This window comes from Tasmannia lanceolata, unplaced genomic scaffold (genome assembly GCF_043159265.1).
Source record: "Tasmannia lanceolata isolate RefF3 unplaced genomic scaffold, GAP_Taslan_0.1 ptg000013l, whole genome shotgun sequence".
In the NCBI taxonomy this organism is placed as follows: domain Eukaryota; kingdom Viridiplantae; phylum Streptophyta; class Magnoliopsida; order Canellales; family Winteraceae; genus Tasmannia; species Tasmannia lanceolata.
This window is the reverse complement of record NW_027518690.1, coordinates 50,109,781-50,133,017: the sequence shown is the minus strand read 5'-3', so window position 1 is coordinate 50,133,017 and position 23,237 is coordinate 50,109,781. Positions and strand designations below refer to the sequence as shown.

General features: G+C 37.6%; 2 protein-coding genes across 3 annotated transcripts; both read right to left on the bottom strand.

The window, feature by feature from the left end:
- Nucleotides 1-111: 111 nt before the first annotated feature.
- Nucleotides 112-12,587, bottom strand: LOC143890480 (uncharacterized). The gene is made up of 13 exons (XM_077395182.1): nucleotides 12,047-12,587; nucleotides 11,548-11,711; nucleotides 10,122-10,199; nucleotides 9,049-9,128; nucleotides 8,300-8,384; nucleotides 4,031-4,450; nucleotides 3,137-3,244; nucleotides 2,859-2,926; nucleotides 2,618-2,705; nucleotides 2,442-2,513; nucleotides 2,216-2,269; nucleotides 2,023-2,113; nucleotides 112-443 (listed from the first exon to the last, which is right to left on the bottom strand). Exons 1-12 carry the CDS (start codon nucleotides 12,510-12,512, stop codon nucleotides 2,033-2,035), a joined length of 1,764 nt encoding a protein of 587 aa, XP_077251297.1. The 5' UTR covers nucleotides 12,513-12,587; the 3' UTR covers nucleotides 112-443; nucleotides 2,023-2,032.
- Nucleotides 12,588-14,593: 2,006 nt separating this feature from the next.
- Nucleotides 14,594-20,102, bottom strand: LOC143890479 (nascent polypeptide-associated complex subunit beta-like). 2 transcript variants are annotated; one of them, XM_077395181.1, is made up of 6 exons: nucleotides 20,015-20,102; nucleotides 17,021-17,088; nucleotides 16,321-16,469; nucleotides 16,167-16,223; nucleotides 16,015-16,053; nucleotides 14,594-14,915 (listed from the first exon to the last, which is right to left on the bottom strand). In XM_077395181.1, the coding sequence occupies exons 2-6, from the start codon at nucleotides 17,086-17,088 to the stop codon at nucleotides 14,758-14,760; spliced, it is 471 nt and encodes a 156-aa protein (XP_077251296.1). In that variant the 5' UTR covers nucleotides 20,015-20,102; the 3' UTR covers nucleotides 14,594-14,757. The 2 variants fall into 2 exon arrangements, with proteins under 2 accessions (XP_077251296.1, XP_077251295.1); XM_077395180.1 differs by lacking the exon at nucleotides 20,015-20,102 and having other exon boundaries at nucleotides 17,021-17,094.
- Between the last annotated feature and the right edge of the window lie 3,135 nt (nucleotides 20,103-23,237).

Here is a 23,237-nt window from a genome sequence, read left to right as displayed (position 1 = left end):
TACCTTGCTGGGTGTCCCTAAATCTTTATCTTTAGTTCTATTCAAGCGTGGGGCTAAACCTTTGAACTAACATTTAACCTTTAGTTCTATTCAAGCATGGGGCTAAAACTCTGAACTAACACATAAATCTTTTGAAAATAAACCAACAATAGATGGCTAATTTCATCGGGCATTATTTTACAGACGATGCAAGAAATGAGAAGCAAAGAGGTTCATACATGGTTTGAATGGGTAATAATAGGGACATGATGCATTCAATCCCCCATGAAAAAAAAATCTCAGTTATGTATGATTCTGATCACCACCCATCTTTCTGATAGGCCAACATCTTTGAGGAGACAGGATGAAACCTGGTTCAGTTACTTGAACACATGGTTCTCCAGATGAAATTCCATGGCATCTCCAAGGTGTGCGTATGAATATTTCGTCATCAGTTATATTATCTAAAGATGGAACAGATCAATAAGCAATCAGTAACTGAAGAAACATCAAAGAACTGCCTCTGTTATTCAATAAGTATAGCAGATTTTTTCCATTGTTACTGTTTTCATCTGTTTCTGTCTGATTAAAACCATGGCTTAAAAAAACTTGAAAACTCGACTAGGAAGTTGACAGAGACAACTTGAATGCGTGACTAGAGAAACGATGACAACTTCAGCAAATTTTCCTTTTTAATATAAGGATATTTCGTAGACATATTTATATGGGATTTGCTAGCGTCCATCGCAAAAGGCATTTCGCAGATGGTCTGTTGCATATTTCTTGAATTTTCATTTACAACAGATGCAAGTCTTAGTCGTTTGGGTCATTGTATATTAAATTAGAGGTTGTTGGCTAGTCAACTTGTTTAACCAGTGAGTCCAGTGAACTCAGATGAGTTATAAATTGACGAGTTTTGATACTACAGATAAAACATTGCTGGATGATATGTAGAGTTGTAGTTGTAAATTCAGTGAGGTCACTTGCCTGATCTATCCTAAATAGGCCAATAATGTCATTTTGCTGTTTCTTAGTAAGAAAAAAGAAGGAACAATGACTCCATGGAAATGCACTTATATTTCTCATTTGAGATGTATTATTCAAAAAGGGCTAGATAAGGCTTTCCTGATGTTCGAATAAATAGATGGGTAGGTTTTTGGGAGTGGGTTGGAGGGAGGGCAGAGAGTGAGTAGAGAAAGGAGGTTCGTGGCGAGGCATTGCTTCAGAATGGATGCAGGTGTATCTGGGAGGGGAGTGAATTCTCTTTTTGCCTTGTCCTGAGGCTTAGGATGCAACATGATAAGATCCAAGCTAGTCATTGACGCATACAGAAGTGGAAGGAACTTTGAGGACAAGTTCAGTCCACCAGAAAGATCATTAAAGGCATTAAAAGCCTCATCATTAAGTGGGCGTTAGTTAGAAATCAGTTTCGAGGTCTCTTTGGGAAGTGGAAGAAGCTCTTCTTCCACTTTTTAGACAGCATAAGAAGAAAAAGAAAGGATCAACGTGGCTGTCTCCTCCTTTCGATGTGATCAAGTATTCTGATGGTAATCTGGATCTTGGGGGGATTGATGGCATCCTTAAGAAAGACAATGGCAATAGTTTGAAAGCTTTTTCCAGACTGATAGGTTTCAAGGATTCAAACGAAGCAAGTTGAATGCTCTTCTTTGTGGCATTTTCATCCTCTTTCGGGACTTTTGATGCAAGTTACTCTAAGTAGTACCCCGGTCCCTTGGAGATCATTGACAAAATTTTGGGATTTATATGGAGGAGTTGACGTCACCTGTTCACATATCTCATGAGAACTTAATGGAATGGCTAATTACTTAGACAGAGGGTGTAAATAGAGATTTATTGGTTTCCCCTCTTGTAATACTTTTCCCTTTTTCAAAGAAGTTTTTGGTTATTGTTCGAAAAAGAACAAATAACAATTTACTGTGTCGCCAAAATTATCAAATTAACTCGGGATGTAATCTACTTATGTGATATAACATCAACTATATCTGGAAACTATATCACGAAGGGAGAAAAAAGTATACATACCATGATATCTCTAGACAGCTTCGGTCGACATTGGTTGAGAACTGAGAAGCCTTTCCACCTCATCATTTGCCTCAGCTTGTATTTTCCATCGCTATATAAATAATGAGATGTCAGAGATCAGAAACTAGTAATCAAAGTAAAACTATTTACTCATGAAAACTCCATCAGATTCCAAATAATGAAGATCAAATACCTGTTCAAGGTTTTCTAGATCCATGATTTGTTGTATCTGCTCTGCAATACTTTCCTGCGCATAAAACTTTATGTTAGCTTTTAAAAAAAATCTTTCCTGCAAAACAAATTTTACTGATGAAAGATCAACAACTTTTTAGTTTTAAAAGAGAATCAGAGCAACTCTGTAACATCAATTGGTGAAGTTATGAAAAATCAAGTAAAGAGAGAACATATATGGCACTTACTGTGTTGCTCACTGCTTCAGCAGCAAGAACATCAGAGTCCATTTCCACCTCGATTTCAATCATTGAAGAAATCTAGCAATCCAGTGCCATTTTCTTTTCAGTAACATAACACAATAGACAAAAATGGGAATAAAAAAATTGACGTTTGGAGCTTTATTACTCTGCTTGAAACCTACTTTTGCATAGCTGTCAATCAGTTCGATCCTTGCCAAAAGGGAATTTTCCAAGCTTTCACGTACCCTTTTGACTCTACTTCTTCGAGCACTAAAAACAAGTGGTTTAACACGGAAACTTCAAGGAGAGTATAAAAGACAATAATTTTATGTTACAAGTTTGTTTTAATTAAAGACTACAAGATATTTGATCAATCAATCTGTGATTTCAGATCAGAGTGCTAAAAACACGAGGGGGTATTACCTGTAAGAAGATTCTCCCACAGCTACAATTTTGTTCTCCAATTGGCACATGCGAGCCAGCATCCAAACCTTAAAGGGAACATGCAAAATTTTACTTACGGAATCTTCTCTGTTGGGTATAGGTAAATTTCATTCTATGAGAAAAATCATGATTGATATACATGAGTACCGACAAAGGTTTAAATGTATTCACTATCAGCAAAACTTTTGCTCAGACAGAGTTTAGTAAGGATTAAGGAAACTAGTTGCCCCAGAATAATAAATTCCATGGAAACATACCTCTTTTTCTGCAACTTGACTTAAGTCCTTGATGCGGGTCTGCAGTAAATCATACTGAGATAAAAGTTGCTGCTTGATAGCAACTACATCCACCATCTTCTGAGGAAGCTGCCATGAAGGGTAAAGACTAAGCATAATTAGTTCACACTCATGGCACAATGCATCATGTGGAAATATGAATTTATGGATGTGGATGTGAATATATAAACATACATAGTGTGTGTATGTGTGTGTTACTATATAGTATATACATTTATGGATATGGATGCTAATATATAAACATACATAGTATGTGCATATGTGTACACACACACACACACACACGTGTGCGTACATGTTAATATTACTTATCATTCATCTGCTACCTGCATGTAATGAGGAAACCAAAAGTTACAGCTTATAGTTGCATAAAATTAATCTTTTTAATGGAATCGTTGTAGAACATGCACATGATCTTCCTTCAGCAACCGGAACAATAGAATTTTTATGAACTGTGCCAATATCCTCACTGAAAATTTGAGCAGTTTATCTGGAGCTACATTACTATTGGTTTGTAAATCTGATTTATTTAATTCAATTTATCATTCATAAATATATCATTACTATTGGTTTTTTAAAATTATGTGACAGAGGACATTGTCTTGGTAATTTTCTAAGTCCAGAGCATTTTTGTGGAGTTAAAATCAGATACATAGAACACGCTTGTGCACAACTGCATACTATTATATCATACCGATTATGCAGTATGATACAAGTCCACAACTTATAGACTAATCTCTAGTTTTCACTGAGATTAGGAACCTACTCGAGGTAAGCTACCAACTTCTGTCTGACACGAATGACCAAGAACGTGAACTTAATGCCACTAAAGAAATAAATAAAATCTCCAGGCACCTTATTCAGTTGTGGCAGAACTACACCGTTTATCGTACTTCCCAGAGCGACGGATGCAACAGCAACAATTGAAATGAATTGAGGGAGACGGGGGTCAATGATTCCAGAGGCAGCATCTCCAGCAGCCAGCACAGAAAGAAAAGGAAAAAGAATAGAAGGGTTGAGTAAAATTGAGCTTCCATTTTTTAAAGGTGGTCTTAGCAACTGTGACTCCTGGCCATTTGAGTGATTGATCAGAGACATGGGCTCTCCAGGTCTAAACCCAGGAGCTTTTGCGCTAAATCTAAAAGGACCCATATCCCGATAAACATTTGATGGAGCTGCTAGGGTAATGGTCACTCTCTCTCCTTCTTGAGCAGGAAGTTCAACTGTCTTCGTAGCAAATCTGTGTGTACGAGCAGTACCAGAAGGCATCCGGACCTAAAAAGGGAAGCATAATTGGTTCATCAGTAAAAGTAAGAAATCAGCTCATTATGAAAGATAATGACTATTAACAAGTAGGATTCAAATAATAAACATTAAAACTTAAAAGAAACATACCGTAAATATGTTTATATAGAACATTTTAAAAAAAAAAATGTTTATATAGAAGGGAGACCAGAATGATGAAATCCATTTTGTAACAAGGACGTGGACAATAATGGTTGGCAATAAATTCGGCATTTATGTAGTTCTACTCTTGGTGGCAAGCTGGGTTTTGGCCAAGTCTCACTGGTGTATTTAATAATGAACAAACTGCACTACAATCTAGATATCAAACATGTTGGAAATTGCAAAAATAGGATAATGTTAAAAAAAATTCATTCAAAGACCCTGCACATTATCTATATGATCCTTCTCCTTGCAAAAGGAATCTAAAAAAAAATAAGACAGTAAACTCAGATCAAACCATACAGCTGAAAATCCCTTGAAGGCCTTTTCCATAGCACTAACACAAGCTATGTTATGCCTAAACTAGAACCATCCCTCTTTGACTAGTCTTTTCTTGGCCAAGAAGAAGAGAGTTTGTAAGCCTAGACCGAAATAGTAAAAATCTTCTCCCGTAGACATAGGCACACTGTCGAACCAAGTAAATCGTGTCTTCTCTGTGTGATTGTGTTTTCTTGCATTCACTTTTGACGTTTGCTTCAAATTGTGTCTGATCCTTATTCGAGAAGGTATATCTCGTTTTTTCTACATCACTTACTTTCTCATTTTTTCTACAGTACCTGCGCCGAGCCCACTAGGAAAGCACAGCCCCCTTCAATTCCATGGCAAATGGTATAATCAGGGAGCCAGGAGAATCAGATCTGTGTAGGGCTTATTCTTTATGAAAACAATTCAAATTATTTAGAGAACTAGCATTTTGACCATACTAGTAACCAAGATTCCCTAATCTGCCAATTTGCTAAAGCACATATGGCACTACGGAAAAAATTATCTTAATTAGGCCATAAATTTGGATTTATCTAGAAAGTTGGTGTCGCTTAATTTGAGCCAAAAATAGTTACTTAATTGAAAACAAGTCACACTTAGGTCCTGTTTGTTTTGGATTTTTAGGACCGATTGTGAGCCCAAAACTGCTTATTGGACTCGAAATTAGGTTCCATGAGTTTCTTTTCCAACTAAATAGATCTGCATTCAAAGTACGTTAGTAGTCTTTATATAATCCGTGTTGGCCGTATTATTTCCCTTTTTTCTGCATGGCTGTGTCATTAAAATGAATTGTCTTATTGAGTGTCAACTAGAATAAGGAAGGCTTTCACAGAGTTTGAAGGAGAACAGATAGATGTAAATTTTACATTCAGTTTTGGACTTACAATCGGTCCTCAAAATCCAAAACAAACGGGGACTTAAAGTCTAACCCAAGGAAGCAGGATTCTTCCCTAATCTGCCAATTTGCTAAAGCACATATGGCACTACGGAAAAAATTATCTTAATTAGGCCATAAATTTGGATTTATCTAGAAAGTTGGTGTCGCTTAATTTGAGTCAAAAATAGTTACTTAATTGAAAACATGTCACACTTAGGTCCTGTTTGTTTTGGATTTTTAGGACCGATTGTGAGCCCAAAACTGCTTATTGGACTCAAAATTAGGTTCCATGAGTTTCTTTTCCAACTAAATAGATCTGCATTCAAAGTACGTTAGTAGTCTTTATATAATCCGTGTTGGCCGTATTATTTCCCTTTTTTCTGCATGGCTGTGTCATTAAAATGAATTGTCTTATTGAGTGTCAACTAGAATAAGGAAGGCTTTCACAGAGTTTGAAGGAGAACAGATAGATGTAAATTTTACATTCAGTTTTGGACTTACAATCGGTCCTCAAAATCCAAAACAAACGGGGACTTAAAGTCTAACCCAAGGAAGCAGGATTCTTCCCTAATCTGCCAATTTGCTAAAGCACATATGGCACTACGGAAAAAATTATCTTAATTAGGCCATAAATTTGGATTTATCTAGAAAGTTGGTGTCGCTTAATTTGAGTCAAAAATAGTTACTTAATTGAAAACATGTCACACTTAGGTCCTGTTTGTTTTGGATTTTTAGGACCGATTGTGAGCCCAAAACTGCTTATTGGACTCAAAATTAGGTTCCATGAGTTTCTTTTCCAACTAAATAGATCTGCATTCAAAGTACGTTAGTAGTCTTTATATAATCCGTGTTGGCCGTATTATTTCCCTTTTTTCTGCATGGCTGTGTCATTAAAATGAATTGTCTTATTGAGTGTCAACTAGAATAAGGAAGGCTTTCACAGAGTTTGAAGGAGAACAGATAGCTGTAAAGTTTACATTCAGTTTTGGACTTACAATCGGTCCTCAAAATCCAAAACAAACGGGGACTTAATTTTCCTGAGAAGTCTAACCCAAGGAAGCAGGATTCTTCCCTGGGAGCCTTCGATTCCCGCTTTCGATTCCTGCTCTGGCAACCTTGAGTAGGATTCTTCCTGAGAGCCTTCGATTCCCGTTTCGTTTCCCGCTTTCGATTCCCGCTCTGGCAACCTTGGTCTAACCAATAGGAACATTCTACTAATAAAATGATCTAATGAACCTCAACTGAATTCAGAATGACTCGTTCCTTGATTATCTAACAATATGCTAAGGCCTGGGATGCACTCTATTAATGTTAACACCCTTACACAATCTGGTCCTTTGCTAAGTTACGGCATGTTATACTGTGTGGGGTTCGACATGTAATGATGTAAATTCATCACATCCATTGACTAAAGCTCACTTCCAATAAAAATGCTGATTGTAGATCCTTTTGGAGTTTGAAGAAAATATAGACCAGCAAAAAAGATTCGACGTGTAATGATAAGGCCTGGGATGCACTCTATCAATGTTAACACCCTTACACAATCTGGTCCTTTGCTACGTTACGGCATGTTATACTGTGTGGGTTTCGACATGTAATGATGTAAATTCATCACACCGATTGATTAAATAAAGCTCACTTCCAATAAAACTACTGATTGTAGATCCTTTTGGAGTCTGAAGAAAATATAGACCAGCAAAAGATTCCTGAAGAACAAACTGCAGAAACAATAGCTTAATAGCTTAATTGGTTTTTTTAATGGTGAATCACACTGACAGTGAGTTCCTCTTGGTGAAAATTAAAATCCCAGAAAAATGTGGAAGAAGATTCCACACACCTGAGTTCACGGCAGATTATGATCAACTGAATAGGAAGACAATGACCATACATATCTGGAAAAGAAATCAGAAAAGTTCTATGAACCGATCAAAGGCTCTTCTTGAAAGAAAATTCTTTCCTAAAACAAAAGAACGGTGAAAGGGATCTCTCGGCTACAACCTTCCATGCACTCAGCACAAATACGCTACCTAAAATGAAATCAGATCTTCCAGAGGTATGCAATTGCCAAAAAAAATAGCTAATCATTCAATGCTATGAGGAAAGAAGTGCCAAAATTTTTATCACTCTAATTTAAACTACATCAGACATATTTAAGTACGAAAAGGAGATGAGGAAAAACCTAAAAGCTGTTTCTTCCATACGTAGAAAATTAATTTTGAAAAAACCTGCATGCCACAAAGCTTATAAAAGAACAGCAAATCTAAAAAGATGGAATGTAGATTTGCAACAAGCCAATATGGAAGCATTTGATGCTTGATGCTGTAAATCTGCAAATTGTAATAGTTTCAGGCTTTTGTGTTAAGCCAAAGCTAAATAGGCCGGTTAAACATAATGCTACACACCACATATTGCTTTTGAAAAGAAAATAAATAGATAAAATCATTTCAAATTATATAATTCCACAAAAAGATGTGTACCACAATGGAGTGAACAGCAGCAGGAATGCTCTGCTTCATTATTTGCAAGAATCTCAGACCCTTTTCCCATGCTGAAATATCCGTGCTGCGTTCGGTACGAGCAGATCCTTAGAAAAAGTGAATATCCCGGAATCAACATCATACGAAAATACATCATACAGATATCCATCCAACACATGATATACACTTAATAATCCAATAAAAAAGAAGAATGGAATGCCACTGCCACAAGTATTTCCATTACTAGTCTCATCATATCAACATAGGAAGTGTGTAGGAATAAATATCTCAATTCACAGGGAAAGATTTGTTTAGGCAGCAGACAAACTGTGGTTTTCATGTGGAACCTGGATCCAACACCTAGAACTGTGGATTATTTTGCAAGGTGAGATAAAAAGGCGAATACTGCACATTGGAGAAACTGGATTTCATGGAAACAAGAAATTTTGTCTAGATAGACCAATTTTCTGTCTTGGTTCTTGGGAGTGATAAAAACACATGAAAAGAACTATTCTTTTCCACCCACTAATAGCCCCAGATTATAGACTAAAACAACTATAATTTGAACTGTTACACAACCAATGTAACCTTAACAGTGTCAGACAGTAACCTGAAACCCCTCTAGCACTCAAGCTAACTACAAATGTGATGGCATTCATAGGGGGCAAAAACAAGCAGAGAGCATAATTGTGAAAAAGTTTAATCAAATTTTGCATTGAGATGAAAGGTACAATAAATGACAAACTGACCTGATTTCTTCTGACTCGATACTAACTATATCTCCAGAAACAAGCTCATACTGGTAACGACATTTGGAACAGGATGCAACCTGCAGGGAATATTTATCTATTAGATAAATGTTTGAGGGGAAAATCCCATCATATATTATAAATTCAACTCTAAATGTATATGCATTATTACTACACATCTGACCATAAATCAAATCACTGCTGAACCAAGGTGATGCAGGCCAGGAGAAGAATAAGAGAGGAAAGAGAGAAGAAGAACAAGAAGAAGAGGAGTAGAAGAAGTGGGGAAGGAGAAGAATAGAAGGAGAGGGTAATAAGAAGAGAAGAAGGAAGAGAAATCTGAGGGAAGAAATTTCACTCAATTCTTATTCCAAAAACTTATCTGTCTAATACATGAGGCCCCATATATAGGCAGTGGAAATAAAAAAAATTCCTAAAAACTAAATAGCATGGAAATTAAAATCCCTAAACTAAATAACAGGGAAATCAAATCCCTAAAACTAAAGTAGCGTCTACGATCCTCATCAGTCCACCTCGAGGAGGAGGTGGTATTCAGTGTCCATCACGAGAGGGTGGTGGTGGAGCTCCAAAGACTTGGTAGACATATCGAGCTAGGAGCTACTACTGCACATTCTACGAGCACACATCAGACAGCTTTTGTGACTCATGCCTCTCCTAATGTCATTCGGAGGATGATCTAGGAGTGCATGCAATTGCCATTCCTAAGTCCTAATGCTATATTGATCGATCTCTCTGCTATTGGCCTTTTAAGTAGTTCTGGTTAGTCTTCTTCAACATTACAGTGCTTACATTCTAGTGCCACTAATCATATGACAAGAGTGCACAAGAATATTTTCACTTTTAAATTCATACGTCAGTCGGTGAAAACTAATTGTTCTACCTCATTTTCTTCTGATGGTTGTGTTATACACGACTTACGCATGGGGAAGGTATATTCAATCAAAATGAAAAACCAGCAGGAACTGATCAGTAATTTTTAGTTTATTTTATTTTTCTGCTACCTAGAGAACAGGAAGAAAAGAAACAGTCGTTCAAATGTGCTAACTACGTACTTGAATTCCCTGTTGAGGTTGTGCAACCGCAATGGCTATCATACAACTCGGGCATCTCACAATCCTCCCAAAAGGTACCTACAAAACCACCCAAAATATCATATTTATAAACTTTTGACTCTCCAGAAATAAGAAAAGACACCTATCAGGAAAAAATAAAATACAGCAGTGAGAAGATGAATTCGACAATTATGATTTCTTATTAGGAACTAGCATCCAACTTGTAAATTAATAACTGTAGAGATTTCTAAAAACAACCAAACAGTAAGGTGGTGGCACAGAAAGACGTCCCACTTCCTCCTAAAGTGAAGCTTATTTTTAATCTTGCATTCTCTAGATGAAGAAATATGACTCATCTAGTTTACTAAATCATAGAGCTACCCTAAAATGGACAAGTACTACAATAATAATAACGGAAGTGGTGATTGTTAGAGCATGACCATGCCAAAAATGAAAATTCACCTGGAAATAAGACAAGAAACTGATAAATACTGAGTATCCCCCTTTAAGCTAACAGAACCTTATACTCGAAAATTGGTTGCACTGCTTTAAGTGGAATGTGGTTCTTCACAAGAACATTTAAATCTAAAGTCTTTTAGGCTGAAATTTCAAGTCTAAGATGTTAGACAGGGGAAGAATCAAAAGGGCAGGTATCATATTAGTGAGAATTTCATTTACTAAAATAATTTTCTTAGATGCTAGTCACAGTTGTGCAGGAACCTCCAGCTGTTCATAGTTCATACCACATGCAATGGGAGATATTCAAAAGTTTTGATAATCACATCCTCAGCATTACGTTAACACACAATATAAAGTGATGTGCTTAAAACGAAGATGTCATTTAGCAAAATAAGAAGGATAGTGAACAATATAGCTTCTTCTCACTATGCAATTCTAAGGCCCTTAACCAGCCAAACTTTTTAAAGAAAGGTAGAGCTTATTTATGCGTAAGAGCATAAATCAATAAGCCACAAGATTTCAAGCTCTTCAATCAAGTATTTTTTTAATTTTTTTGAAGATGCAGCATTTAGGGGCTCTACAGAAACAAACTCATAGGCCTTTCACAGACTCTTTGGAGAAGTCAAATCAATTCGGTTGTATTATGAATGAGGAGATAGAACCATATTTCCAGATTAAAATTGATAACAAGTCCAACTTTCTTCTGGCGAATATACTAGGATCGATACTGCAACCTCAACAAAGTGATCCAAAACAACAGTAATTATAAGAAGAAAAAAGTTATAGCTTTCTCATTTCTTCTAAAAGGAAGTCACACAATCAAGATACGAAAAAGACCAAACTGACGCTCATAGAAAAAAGTAAACAGACTCCTCCAGAAACTCTACAAATGTGGGCACAAACACTCTAAAAACTCAGCTATCTGTTTGAAATGCCAAAAGAAGTCAAAGAAAAAATACACAATTACCTCTTCCCCGGATGAAATTCCCATCTGAGAGACAGCAGCTATCGTCCTAATAGCATCCGAAACCCGCAACAAAGCTGCAAGGCCCCTCACAAGCGACGCATAAGTTCGTACATCTGGCCTAGCCCATTTCCATCTTTCATCAGTAGAACCCTTTTCACTCACGTCTGCCCATATATAACATCCAACAGTCTCATTACACCAAAGAGCAAAAGGGGAAAAAAATGTACAAAATCTATTCAAGAGCATAATTCAGCAATTAAAGTTCAAAACTTCAAATACCCATCTGGGTCATCTGAATTAGCACATTCATTAATCTATTCAAGAGCATAATTCAGCAATTAAAGTTCAAAACTTCAAATACCCATCTGGGTCATCTGAATTAGCACATTCATTTCCCATTTTCCTTCAAATGCAACTAGAAACAAAACCCAAATACAAAAACTATCTCTAAATGAAATGCCCATAAAAAAAATGACCAGCAAATTGAAGAAACAAACACCTTGATCAAAGCTCGAACGCATGGCGGAGAAGACTGAGAATGCCAATTCAGCATTATTCCGATCGAGGGCCGTCATTATGATAGAACAACAATCGGCGGTCCCCACAATGCCTCCATTTCTTCGGGTTTTTTCCGCGATCATCTCCAACGCTTGGTCAGCGTCCCTAGCGCTCGAGACCTGTCTCAACAATTCGTCATCTAGCAATCCAGAAAAGATTTTCTCCTTCTCCTTCTCCTCATCCCCATCTTCTTTCTCGTTTGAATATGCTCTAGTTTTGAAATTCTTCTTATAGGAAGAGGAATTAATGCGGAGGTGTTTTAAAGCAGAGATTTCAGAGCTGCAACGGCTTAGGAAAATGATAAAGAGAGCGCCACTTGTGGTAGGGAAGATTGTGGAGTTTTTGAAGAGATTTTGGGAGGGATGAGAAAGGCGGGAAATCAAAGGGGAACCCAAGTTCAGAGCCATAGAAATATTTTTCTTTCCCCTCTTTCTCTTGTTGAGAAGAGAAACATGGTCTGGAGATAAAAAGATGAGGAAAGAGCGGTTGGGAAGAGAGAAAAAAAATGAAAGACTAATGTGAAATGCTAGCGGCAGACGTGATGTACGCAGACGCAGTACAACTTCTTTCATATTCGTCTCGGGAAATGGTAGCTGCATACGCACGGAGTGTAAACGCAGTACCACATGCAAAGACCTTTTGCATTCAAAAGTAGTTACCGTTTTTTTTTAACAACCTTCAGCTCTGAGAGAACGTCACTGTGAGTCTGTGAGTACGTGTCCCGCCTCTTTCTAAGAGGGTAACGGCTAGGTAGATGATCATGAATTCATGATACATGTTTAAGAAACCCCTTTGCACCATGACCTAAGGGAAATGATATATTCGCCCCCTTTTTTTAGCTGGGACCGCCCCTATATAGTGTAAAAGAGTAGTGGAAAATAAACTAGAGGGGGCTGTCCCAAGTAAAAAAGGGGACGAATCTATCACCTCCCTTACATATAGCTTAAGAAGAACGAGATTTACGGCAGAAAAATATCTTTGATAGATAGTTTTCCCTATAATAAAACAAAATGAGGAATGCTAAACAGAAGGGCACCCAGCAAGGCCGCTCCATTGGATCAAGGTCACTCAATTGCATTTATAACGGGATAGCAAAATGTTAAAAATGCATGTGGGTGGCGTGGATCTAGTGGGGCACCCTTGGGGCTGGGTTTTTTGCAAGGGTGTCCTTCAGTGTAGCATTCATCAAACAAAATACACTGAGTATAATGCGTGAGGAAATTATATGGCAATGGAGGCCATCAACGGCCTATATGTACTCATCTCACCGTGACTTTTGATGGACGGCTTATGGAACACGATCCACCAGCCGAGAGGATCTCATCGCTCTCACCAATAGAAGCAAGCAAACTTCAATATGAATGGATTAGTTTCCCTCTTTTGAAAGAGAATCAACAATGGATAAATTATTTTCTTTTGGCAATAAAGAGTATTTACCATAGGATAAAAACCTAAAATACTACACGCTGGTCATGGGATAGAACTTTTCCTTTGATAGGCTGAAAAAACTGAAAAGAAAGATAAACAGTTTGTCCCAGAGATCGCTCGGTAAACAGATAAAAGAAAAATTAACTAAGAGTTTCCCACAGCTTCCGATCACCTTGTTTCCTTACCTCCCACAAATCCCAATAAACATCCTCTTGCATGGATCATACAGCTTCAAGCTTCCATTTCAAGGGTAGTCTTAAAAAATGACTAACTCAAGAAAGTTAAATGTAATAAGTAATGAATTATACATATCTAAGATATCAAGAGCATGGTTTTAAATTTCCGTGGAGACCGGCACCGAAATTGATTAAAACCGAAACGGTCATTTATTTCGGCCAAAATTTCAGTTTTAAAACCAAAATTTGACCTAAAAATTCTGTTTTTTTTTTTAATATTAATCTAATATTTCCAAATTTTCAGATAAAATATTAGTTTCGGGTTTTGTACCAGATTTCGACCGAAATTTCAAATTTTCAGAGTCCAAAACCGAAATTTTAAACCTAGATCAAGAGTATCAAATAGACGGGAAAAATTAAGTTCTAATCTATCAATCCATTCAAGCTTCAAATCATTACCCCTGTTGAACAGGGAATTGATATAGGCACCCCGTCATTTAAATAATGGCACTCTATTCTATGCCTTTTTAGTTAGGGACAACGATTTTTCACCCCTCTGTAGGATTATGCGCCCCACTTCTAACATGATTTGACGTCGAAATGTTTACAGTCTGCCCACAATTCACGTTAGAGGGAGCAATACTCCTATAGGTGGGGTGATTTCAATGAAGTTAGCTGTAACATATATATACCTAGAACAAAAATTAAAATATTTTCCATGAAGTTGGGAGTGCCGTCATCAAAACAAGGCAATAAGAAGGCTATTTCTTTCTACATAATGAAATTTTCTACTAGAAAATCATTTTTTCAATCAGTTTTTACCCTTACATGAAGTTGGAATAAACAATTTAGAACGCACTCTAAAAACCCTTATGCAACGAACATACACGAAAGAGAAATAGCACCACTAAAGATAACTGCTTTTACAGTGAGTCCCAAAAAGAGACTACCAGAGAAACAATAACAAAAACTTCAACAAAAACTTCAACAAGGGAAGACTGAGTATAATAAAAGCAAGAGAAGCGAAAAATAAACTCCCTTCGAATCTCTAAGAAACTTGCCCATCATTTGCAGCCTCTTCAAATGTCTCTCCGGGCACAAGCTCGGGAACATCATCGTCGTCATCCTCCTGGGCTGTACCTGCACCCGGCACTTGCTTCTGAAACTGCTCCGCGAGCCGCCTCAGATTATCTAAATTATCAGGTCCTGGGGAAACAAATCCGAGATAACATCAAACAATACCATCGGCATTAGTAGAAAAGAAAGGGCGACGATATTTTCACCCCCCTGCATTACACATGCGCTCCCCTTATAAGGTGATTTGACGTGAACAGTATGCAACATTACGCATGTGCTCCCCTTATAAGGTGATTTGATGTCAAAAAGCATTAAAGTTGCATACTGTTCACATCAAATCACCTTATAAGGGGAGCGCATGCGTAATGCAGGGGGGGTTGAGAATATCATCTCCCTAAAAGAAATATCCGAGATAACATCAAACAATACCATAGGCATTAGTATAAAAGAAATGTGCTTTTCTACTGTTACAATTCTTCTCTCTGAGAATTCTATGATACTCAGCCTCAGCAAGAGTGCCTTTGCTTGAGCCCAAAACTATAGAGGTAAGGCCATCTTTGAATGAGTCAGACCATCCAACTATAGAGGTGGCCTTACTGTGGCTGGGCAAGTCACCAAGAATACCCACACAGGATTTACCCAGCCGGTGACATTTCTCCATTTATGCCGACTGCGTATGTTCTTTTATACCATTTGCATGCAATCAATCAGACAAGTACTTGTGTCCAATGGAAATTTTGGGGACAAAACATTCATGGGGGTCGACCAAAATGACAATCTGATGACCAAATGATGGGCCGAAACTAAGTTTTGCCAGCCAGAGCAAAAACACCATTTTGGTCCAACCAAACAGTGGGGAATCCCCTTCTCTTTCTGCAAATTATGAAAGCCGAAAAAATGCACAAAACAGTTGTTAATACCACATGCTTCTAGAAAAACTGCCCAAGATCACCCGTAAATTCATAAATTCGGGCCGGGAAAACACTTAACGTCATCTGGCATAGAGATATCAATCATCCCCCTTTTCAGAACAATAAAATCCCGGTGAAACTAACAATCAGTCCATACTAAGGTGAGAATGGAGTTTTCTAGGGATCAATGGCTGATAGTAGATATGCAACTACACGGAAGGTTATTTCAAACATCATATTACAAATCCAAGATAGAGAACCATTGAAAAATAATAAACACGGATTGAAATTAAGTAACGAGAAGAAAAAACACATACCCAGCTGATTGATGATCCCAGGGAGCAGATCCTGCAGTTCTGAAACATTAATAAAACATGTGTAAGTTTGAGTCTCAGGTAAATGAATATTGGACAAATAGATATGCAAAAATCATATCTATATACATATGAGAGAGAGAGAGAGAGATTACTTTTTGTTTGGGGAGAACCACTGACAACCCAAGTATTGGCAGGAATTGATGCTTGAACTGAGTAGCAAAGAAAAAAATTAGTGACCAAAAACTGAGTGTGCGCCTGGGGTACACTATCTTTCGATGTGTGTCTACATCATTTTGTCTAGTTTACCTTTCGGGTTTACAAACTGGATGACAATATCATCCTTGAAAATGTTGACTTCTTCAATAGCTGGGATAGCATTCACCCCAATTCTTTTTAGTGTGCTCTGAAGCCTTTTGTCATCGGTTGTTGTGGTCTTGTGAACAGCCTTCTTCTTTCTAGTAATAATACAACATACGAGCTTACAGACAAAACAATCACATATTAAACAACCAATGCATCAACAACAGATTATTGCCAAACTGTTGACTATGTTCTAAAATTCTCGATTTCCATCTAGTTGAAGTGCTAAAAAGGATCTGTTTTGCTTACCTCAGCTATTTCTTATCAGATTTACAAGAATATTAAAGGGAAATGATGATTAGAAATCACAGGATTCTCATACAGAAAAAACCATCCAGATATTTCAGAAATGGGTAAAGTTCTCTTTGAAAGGAAATATTCAAGGGAAAGGGAAATGATGATTAGAAATCACAGTATTCTCATACAGAAAAAACCATCTAGTTATTTCAGTAATGGGTACAGTTCTCTTTGAAAGGATATAACAAAACATCTTGAAAATCTAGGTCATAATTTTTTTTATCTACAAAGTCTTCGGATATGGTTAGCCTTACAGGAAATAGATGATATTAGATGTAAAATCTCACGCTTTATAGTTTACTACAAGAAAAAATCTCTCTTAGCAAGTGAAGTGGAGAGAATTCAACACCTTCTCATGCTCCCCTTTCCACCCGTGCGAACAGCACCGGCCATCTTCATTAGCTTCTCCCGGTTCATCTGCATAAAAAAAAATGTCAGGAAAGATGATAATGAGACAGAGGTATTGCATTCCAAAAGGAAAATTAAGTCCCAAAAATCATTTTAATTCATATATTCCCGGCAAACCAGCTGATTACATGCAGGGTCTCCTTCCAAAATTAGGAGGCTCAGCTCCCCTCTAGCTGTATATCTGATACCTTGCGAAATTGCCCTGGCTTCTACTTCATTTGAGTCTCTAATCCCAATCGATTCCAAGAAAGCCCACAAAGTATGCCATGTATCACCATTCAAAAAAAAAAAAAAAGTATGCCATGTATCATCCCTAAGGAGCCCTCCAATGACAGCCGGACCCGAGGTGCTGACACTTGACCAATCAAAGTTTAACTTCACAATTCCTTCATCCATGGGCACTAAGTGGGAGAGGGTTTCTCCCTCCTTTCCTTACTGGCATGGATCTCACGCCAGTTACGCAATGATCAGAAGAAGATACGAAACAAGACCTAGGCAGTATTCTCGCCCAATAGAAGACTAGCGAGATAATTTTCATAAACAATAAATGAGGGCCTTTCATCTCTCTTTTGAAGATTTAGTCTTTCCTCTCCTTCCATGAGACCCACAGAGTACCCAACAGAGACAAGCTCCAGAGTACCCTCCTTCTAGCTGGCAAGGCGCATACTCCCAGCTGTCAAAAGGCTCTGATATTCGAAGGGGAAAGACCCAAGCTATGGCGATGTTCCTTAGGACCCTACCCCATATATCGGGTGGTTCTACAATCCACGGACAAATGGTCCACCGTCTCTCCGGCTCCACTATTAAAACCCCGCAGTTTCACAAGTGGTCGACAATTAAGATTTTGTCCTGAAATGTTGTCCAACGGAACGCACAGACCCTCGGTGGTGCTAGGTGCTCCCCATATATATGTGTACGGTGGTTCCACAAAAAGGTGCGATGTTTTATCTAGTATCAAGTTGCTAACCATTACTATATTTATCATAATTGTTTGGTTGAATGGATTTCTGAACTTGGCCAAACCATATCCCAACCTTTATAAAACCCACCAGGTTGTGTTTCAGAACCAAAGCAAGCAAGCCAGGTAACCTTGTTTTGAATTACAAAAACATGCTACTGACCTAATCCTATACTTAAAGCCTCAAAAACTGAATTGAGGTGGAAAGCCTAATTAGGTGCTATAATAAGACGATTAAACCTCAAAACATTGCAAAGAGATGGCACATATCACATCATGCATAAAAGCACTACAAGAGAGAATAAAGGTTGAAATTTTTTAATGGGAGCTCTGTATCTACTGCTTTAATAGGAGCTCTATAAGCCCCAAGTATAAATTATCTTTACTAGTAAAAACATTACAAGTTTGGAAGATGATAGAACTTATTCCAATGATAAGAGACTATGCAAATCTGTTAAGCCCATGGCTAATCCTTTCATCAACAATTTGCAGCCAACAGAAGTCATAAGCCTTTGGGCAGGTCCCAAAAGGAAAGCTGGAAAATATCCCTAGAATTGGTTGCTGCTGGAATAAATAAATGTTACCTTTCAAAAAAATACCCCTAGAATTCTACTATCTGTTCCTATGTCAGCGGTCAATTATACCAAACTGAAATAAAAAATGTAGCCCTTTCCTAGTTTTCATATATAACATGGTCAAAATGAACCTCACATGAGGCTCTCAACAAAATCACTAATTGCATAAATGGCCATTCTAAGTTAGTCTCAAAAGACCGAAAAATAAAAAACCATTAATAAATAAATCAGAAGTCCTAGAAATACGTGAGGGCTACTACACTTAGAAGAGAATGAGAGGGCTACTATACTCAGAAAGGCGTGAGAGGGCTACTATACTAAGAAGGGTTAAACGTAATGAGAAACTTGATCAAGAAGGAATGGTCAACTATCATAAACTCATGGAAGGACCCAGGATGCACAATCATTTGTGATGGATGGACAGACAAGAGAGGCAGGCCCTTAATGAATTTTTTGAGCAGCTTCAATGTAAGAGGCCACTCCACACTTAAGAATCCACTACATAATACAAGAAATTAACTTGCAAAATGAAAATCGATGACATGATAGAGTGAGTTAAAATACACACGTAGCCAAATAAAAAACTTAATTAATGGTTAGATTGTATTACAATATTGCATTCAAACAGCTGAACAAAATTGTAGTCAGTCTGGGTGTGCAACCCACTTGCATTTTGGGTGAGAATTACCTATAAACTGCAATCTAGAAAATGCAACTGCATAGCACACACAAACTATCGCATTAGTGCGTGCGCCCCCGCGCCCACGCCCACCATAGTAACTAACCCAAATAAATCATCCCCTACTTAAATCAAACATTACGAAAAATAAGGAAATGAGAGCACAAGATGGAAGAAAAACATTGCCTAAACACAACAAATGGAATCATGAAAATCATATCGTAAACATTTTTCAACCATATTAAATTCAACAAGGAAACTCAATCCAGCTTATTAAGAAAGGGGGAAAAATCAAATCCACACGGAAAGCCACATATCATTAAATCAAGCAAGAAGAAAAGCCTTAATAAAGCATTACTCGAATCTAAACATAATACCTAACCCATTTCAAACCAGAGCCCAACAGAAGACAAAACCCTAAAACTCAAACCCTAACTACCATCAAACTCAAGACTCAGTTTCATCGAACTAAAACCCTAGAACAATAGCCATATTCAAGCGCCAATAAAACAAAACCACAACATCTACTGAATCCTTTGACCATTTGGGAGATTGAATACAGAAAAAACCTCATACCCTAATAAAAACCCTTAAACCCTAAAAACTTGGACGATAAGGACAAAATATGAAAGGGCAGAGATTGTGAAGAGAAAAAAATGAAAGCAAGAAGAAGAGATTTTGAAATAGAGAAGAATCAAGGGAGATTTCTGGAAAACAAATTACCTTCGGAAAGGGGTTTGCGGCAGCAGAAAGAAGTAGCTCTGGCGGGGAAGCAGATGGCCAACGAGCATATATATACCTTATCACATAATTCCGATAAAACCAGCGTATAATTGTTGATATTACAGTTATACTCGTGTTAAAGTAATCATCAATTCGAATCCCCGTGTAGTCTGATCTGGACTGTTGATCTGGTAGGATGCAACGTGAACAGATGATCCTAACCCATCAGACCTAGTCTTTGTATAAGCGGGGAATATTTTCCATGAAAAGTTTTATTACTGTTTTTTTCTTGGAAATCTACCAGGCAAGGATGAAAGTTTAACTATTGATTTTTCCAGGAGATCCACTAGCAAGAATGCTCTCATCTCGGTGAACGAAAACAACCATGGCTCGAATACGTGCTTGGACATCGAGATTGATTTTTCTGCCTAGTTTTGTTGCATGTACTTATTTTGGTGAGGAGTGGTATCAACAGGGAGGCTACAAGCATAGGATTTATTTGGAACTTACCTCGTAGAATAGTGGTAAGTAGTGTTTGGTTGTTAACCTCGTCTATTAGTGGTAGGGGTTTCATTACCAATTTATAGAGAGTGAGAGCATTATTCACAAGAAATCCAAGTTTGAAAAAAAATGAAAAAAAAAAAAAAAAAACCACTTTTTTAAAAAAAATTTGGCTTGGATTACTTTGGGAGGAGAAATGTGACACATCAGCATACAAGTAATGATTCACTAGTAGACACCCCAAGAAGTCTAGAGCTATATAATACTATATTAGCACCCAAACAAGGGTTTTTGCTACTAAGCCATCCCACTGTACTTTTTGAAAAATGCTAGAATTCACACACAGCATATTGTAGGGACCTTAACTGGGTAGAACTCACAAACTATCCCACTGTATATGGTTGCCGGGTTTTTTTTGTTCCTGGGAGTTATGTGGGAGAAAAAAAATACCCTGGGAGATAGGTGGAGAAAAAAAAGTCCTAGAAGTATCCTGGTAAAATAAAAATCCCATGTTTGGTTATGTGGGAGAAAAAAATACCCTGGGAGATATGGTGGGAAAAAAAAAACCTTTGTTTGGTTGCTTAAACTGTTGGGTAGAAAAAAATTCTTCTCAAGCTTATTTTTGGTTCCTGAGTTTATTTTTGTTCCTGGGGTTATCTTGGGATGGGATGAAAAGGCAATCATTACAAAAGTGGGATTAAAAAATTCACCCTACAAGTAATCATTACAAGAGTGGGATTAAAATAAACCTAGTGCTAAAAGGCAACCAAACATGGGATGGCACCAAAATTTAACTTACTCTCCCACAAAACTCCCAGGAACAAAAAAAAACCCAGCAACCAAACAGAGCTAGCAGTTAGATTCCCTCATAACCCATCCACATCCTTGTAGGGAATTTAGCCGGGGTAGAAATCACCCCTAAAAGCTAGCCGTTAAGGGTGAGTTCTACCCGGTTAAGTTCACTGCAAATGGTATCAGAGCTGGGGCGTGGTAACTTCTGGGAAGATCTCAATAACCCCAATGTGCCTCCGAGGACGGTTGAATTCCCTCAGAGAAGATCATGTGGTTTCCACGTTGCCGCCGTGTGGAGGGGTAAGATGGTCCACATTGCTTCCGCGTGGAGATTGTTGGGGTTCCACGCAAAAGCAACAGTCCCACATCGGACATGTAAAATGGATGTGGATGAGTTATACGGGAATGTGCACCCTCCCTCTAACAGCTAGCTTCTAGGGGTAAGTTCTACCCAATTAAGTTCCCTAGAGCATATAAAATCTCATAATAATAAGCATTAACTTTCATTGAGACTTCAAATTTTGGGGCTTTTTATGAACCTTTTATATTTTAATAACATCATTTTAAGCTTAAAACTTAAAACAATAAGTTGGGCTCTATTTTTTAAAGTTAAAACTATAATGGCCTGGATTTTTTTGAACTCTACTTGGAAGATCCTCAGCGTAGTATGTCATAGCAAGGCATGGACATAAAATTGACTTTCTTTTTAGAGTTTCTCTTGCAAAAGTGAGCTGCAAAATGGCTTTCCGCAAATTTGCCTAGGAAATCAATCCTCTACATATAATTGGGAAAAATTGGGTGGCCTCCAAGATTAATATCCTTACATCTGTAAGCACTGGCTCTATTTTTAGCTGATGGAAATTTACTATAAAAGCACATATTTTCACATGAATAATGTGTAGGCATAGCTATTAAATATTTTATGCATGTAAAGCTCAATGTAGCTATTAAATACCTTATACATGTAATTTTCTTCGTACCCATTAAAAGCACATATCTTCACATGATTAATGAGATGATATAGCAAGTGCCATTTTCTTCTGCATAGTATAGGCATTTGCTATCTAGACTAGATGTTGGAGGATGTTTCTTTTCTTATTATTTTAGTAGTTCCCTCCACGAAATGAAAGCACATTTAAAGTGTCTCACAAAGTCCAAATTAATCCAAGTCCTCGTGTTAACTAGGAAGATGGGAACTCAGTTTGTTTTTAGCTTTGCTTTCTCTAAAGGTAGCAATAGGTTTCTTAGGGACAAACCTTCTCTAAATATAGCCCAAGAACGACACATGTTCTCTTCTTATGACAGAAGCAAAGAGACAAATCTCCTTCCACTATTTAAGATTCAAAGCCTTTACAGCATGTTTTGGATTTCTTGGACATACTTTACTAGGGGCTAAGCTGGACTCAGACGGTCAGAAGGATCCAAACGTTAATGGACAGGATTTGGGCACATTAGTTGGATCCGTGTCCGTTGGATTTACGTCCTAATCCGAAATTATTTAGGATCATGATGAAAATGTAGCCACCAAATCTGATTGAGCTAGCGTCCTGGATCCGAATGGAGGTGCCAATGTATAAAATTAGCCTTCATATCATCTTGCCATTTCAAAATAAAAGAAGGGAAAATTATTAAAAAATGCAAAGTTTTGCTGAAATTATGAATTAAGGGCAGATTTTTGAAATTCATGAGAGAGGGGCTGTCAGGTACGGTCAGATATGTTTTAAGACAAGAAAACCCTTCTTGCTTTTCCCTCCACCTTTAGGCATGGATCCCAATGCCATTTCACCAACCCTTTTAACTGTTTATCTTCTTCTTCCCCAGGCCTTCAAAAAGGTAAAACTCCATACCCATTGCCATTGCCATTAGAAAAAAACTCCATTGCTTCTCTTTGTTTTGCTTTGGATAATAAACCTAGGGAAATGTTGTCAGC

Bases quoted from the DNA above. Each gene is read 5' to 3' on its own strand.
- LOC143890479 (XM_077395180.1), bottom strand. From the start codon at position 17,094: ATGCAGATGAACCGGGAGAAGCTAATGAAGATGGCCGGTGCTGTTCGC. The intron at 16,470-17,020 runs GTGTTGAATTCT...TATTATTACTAG, and splicing joins GGAAAGGGGAGCATGAGAAG to AAAGAAGAAGGCTGTTCACA. The intron at 16,054-16,166 runs GTAATCTCTCTC...TTAATGTTTCAG, and splicing joins TGGTTCTCCCCAAACAAAAA to AACTGCAGGATCTGCTCCCT.
- LOC143890480 (XM_077395182.1), bottom strand. From the start codon at position 12,512: ATGGCTCTGAACTTGGGTTCCCCTTTGATTTCCCGCCTTTCTCATCCC. The intron at 11,712-12,046 runs GTGTTTGTTTCT...ATATATGGGCAG, and splicing joins GCGTTCGAGCTTTGATCAAG to ACGTGAGTGAAAAGGGTTCT. The intron at 8,385-9,048 runs GTCAGTTTGTCA...TACCGAACGCAG, and splicing joins ATCGAGTCAGAAGAAATCAG to CACGGATATTTCAGCATGGG.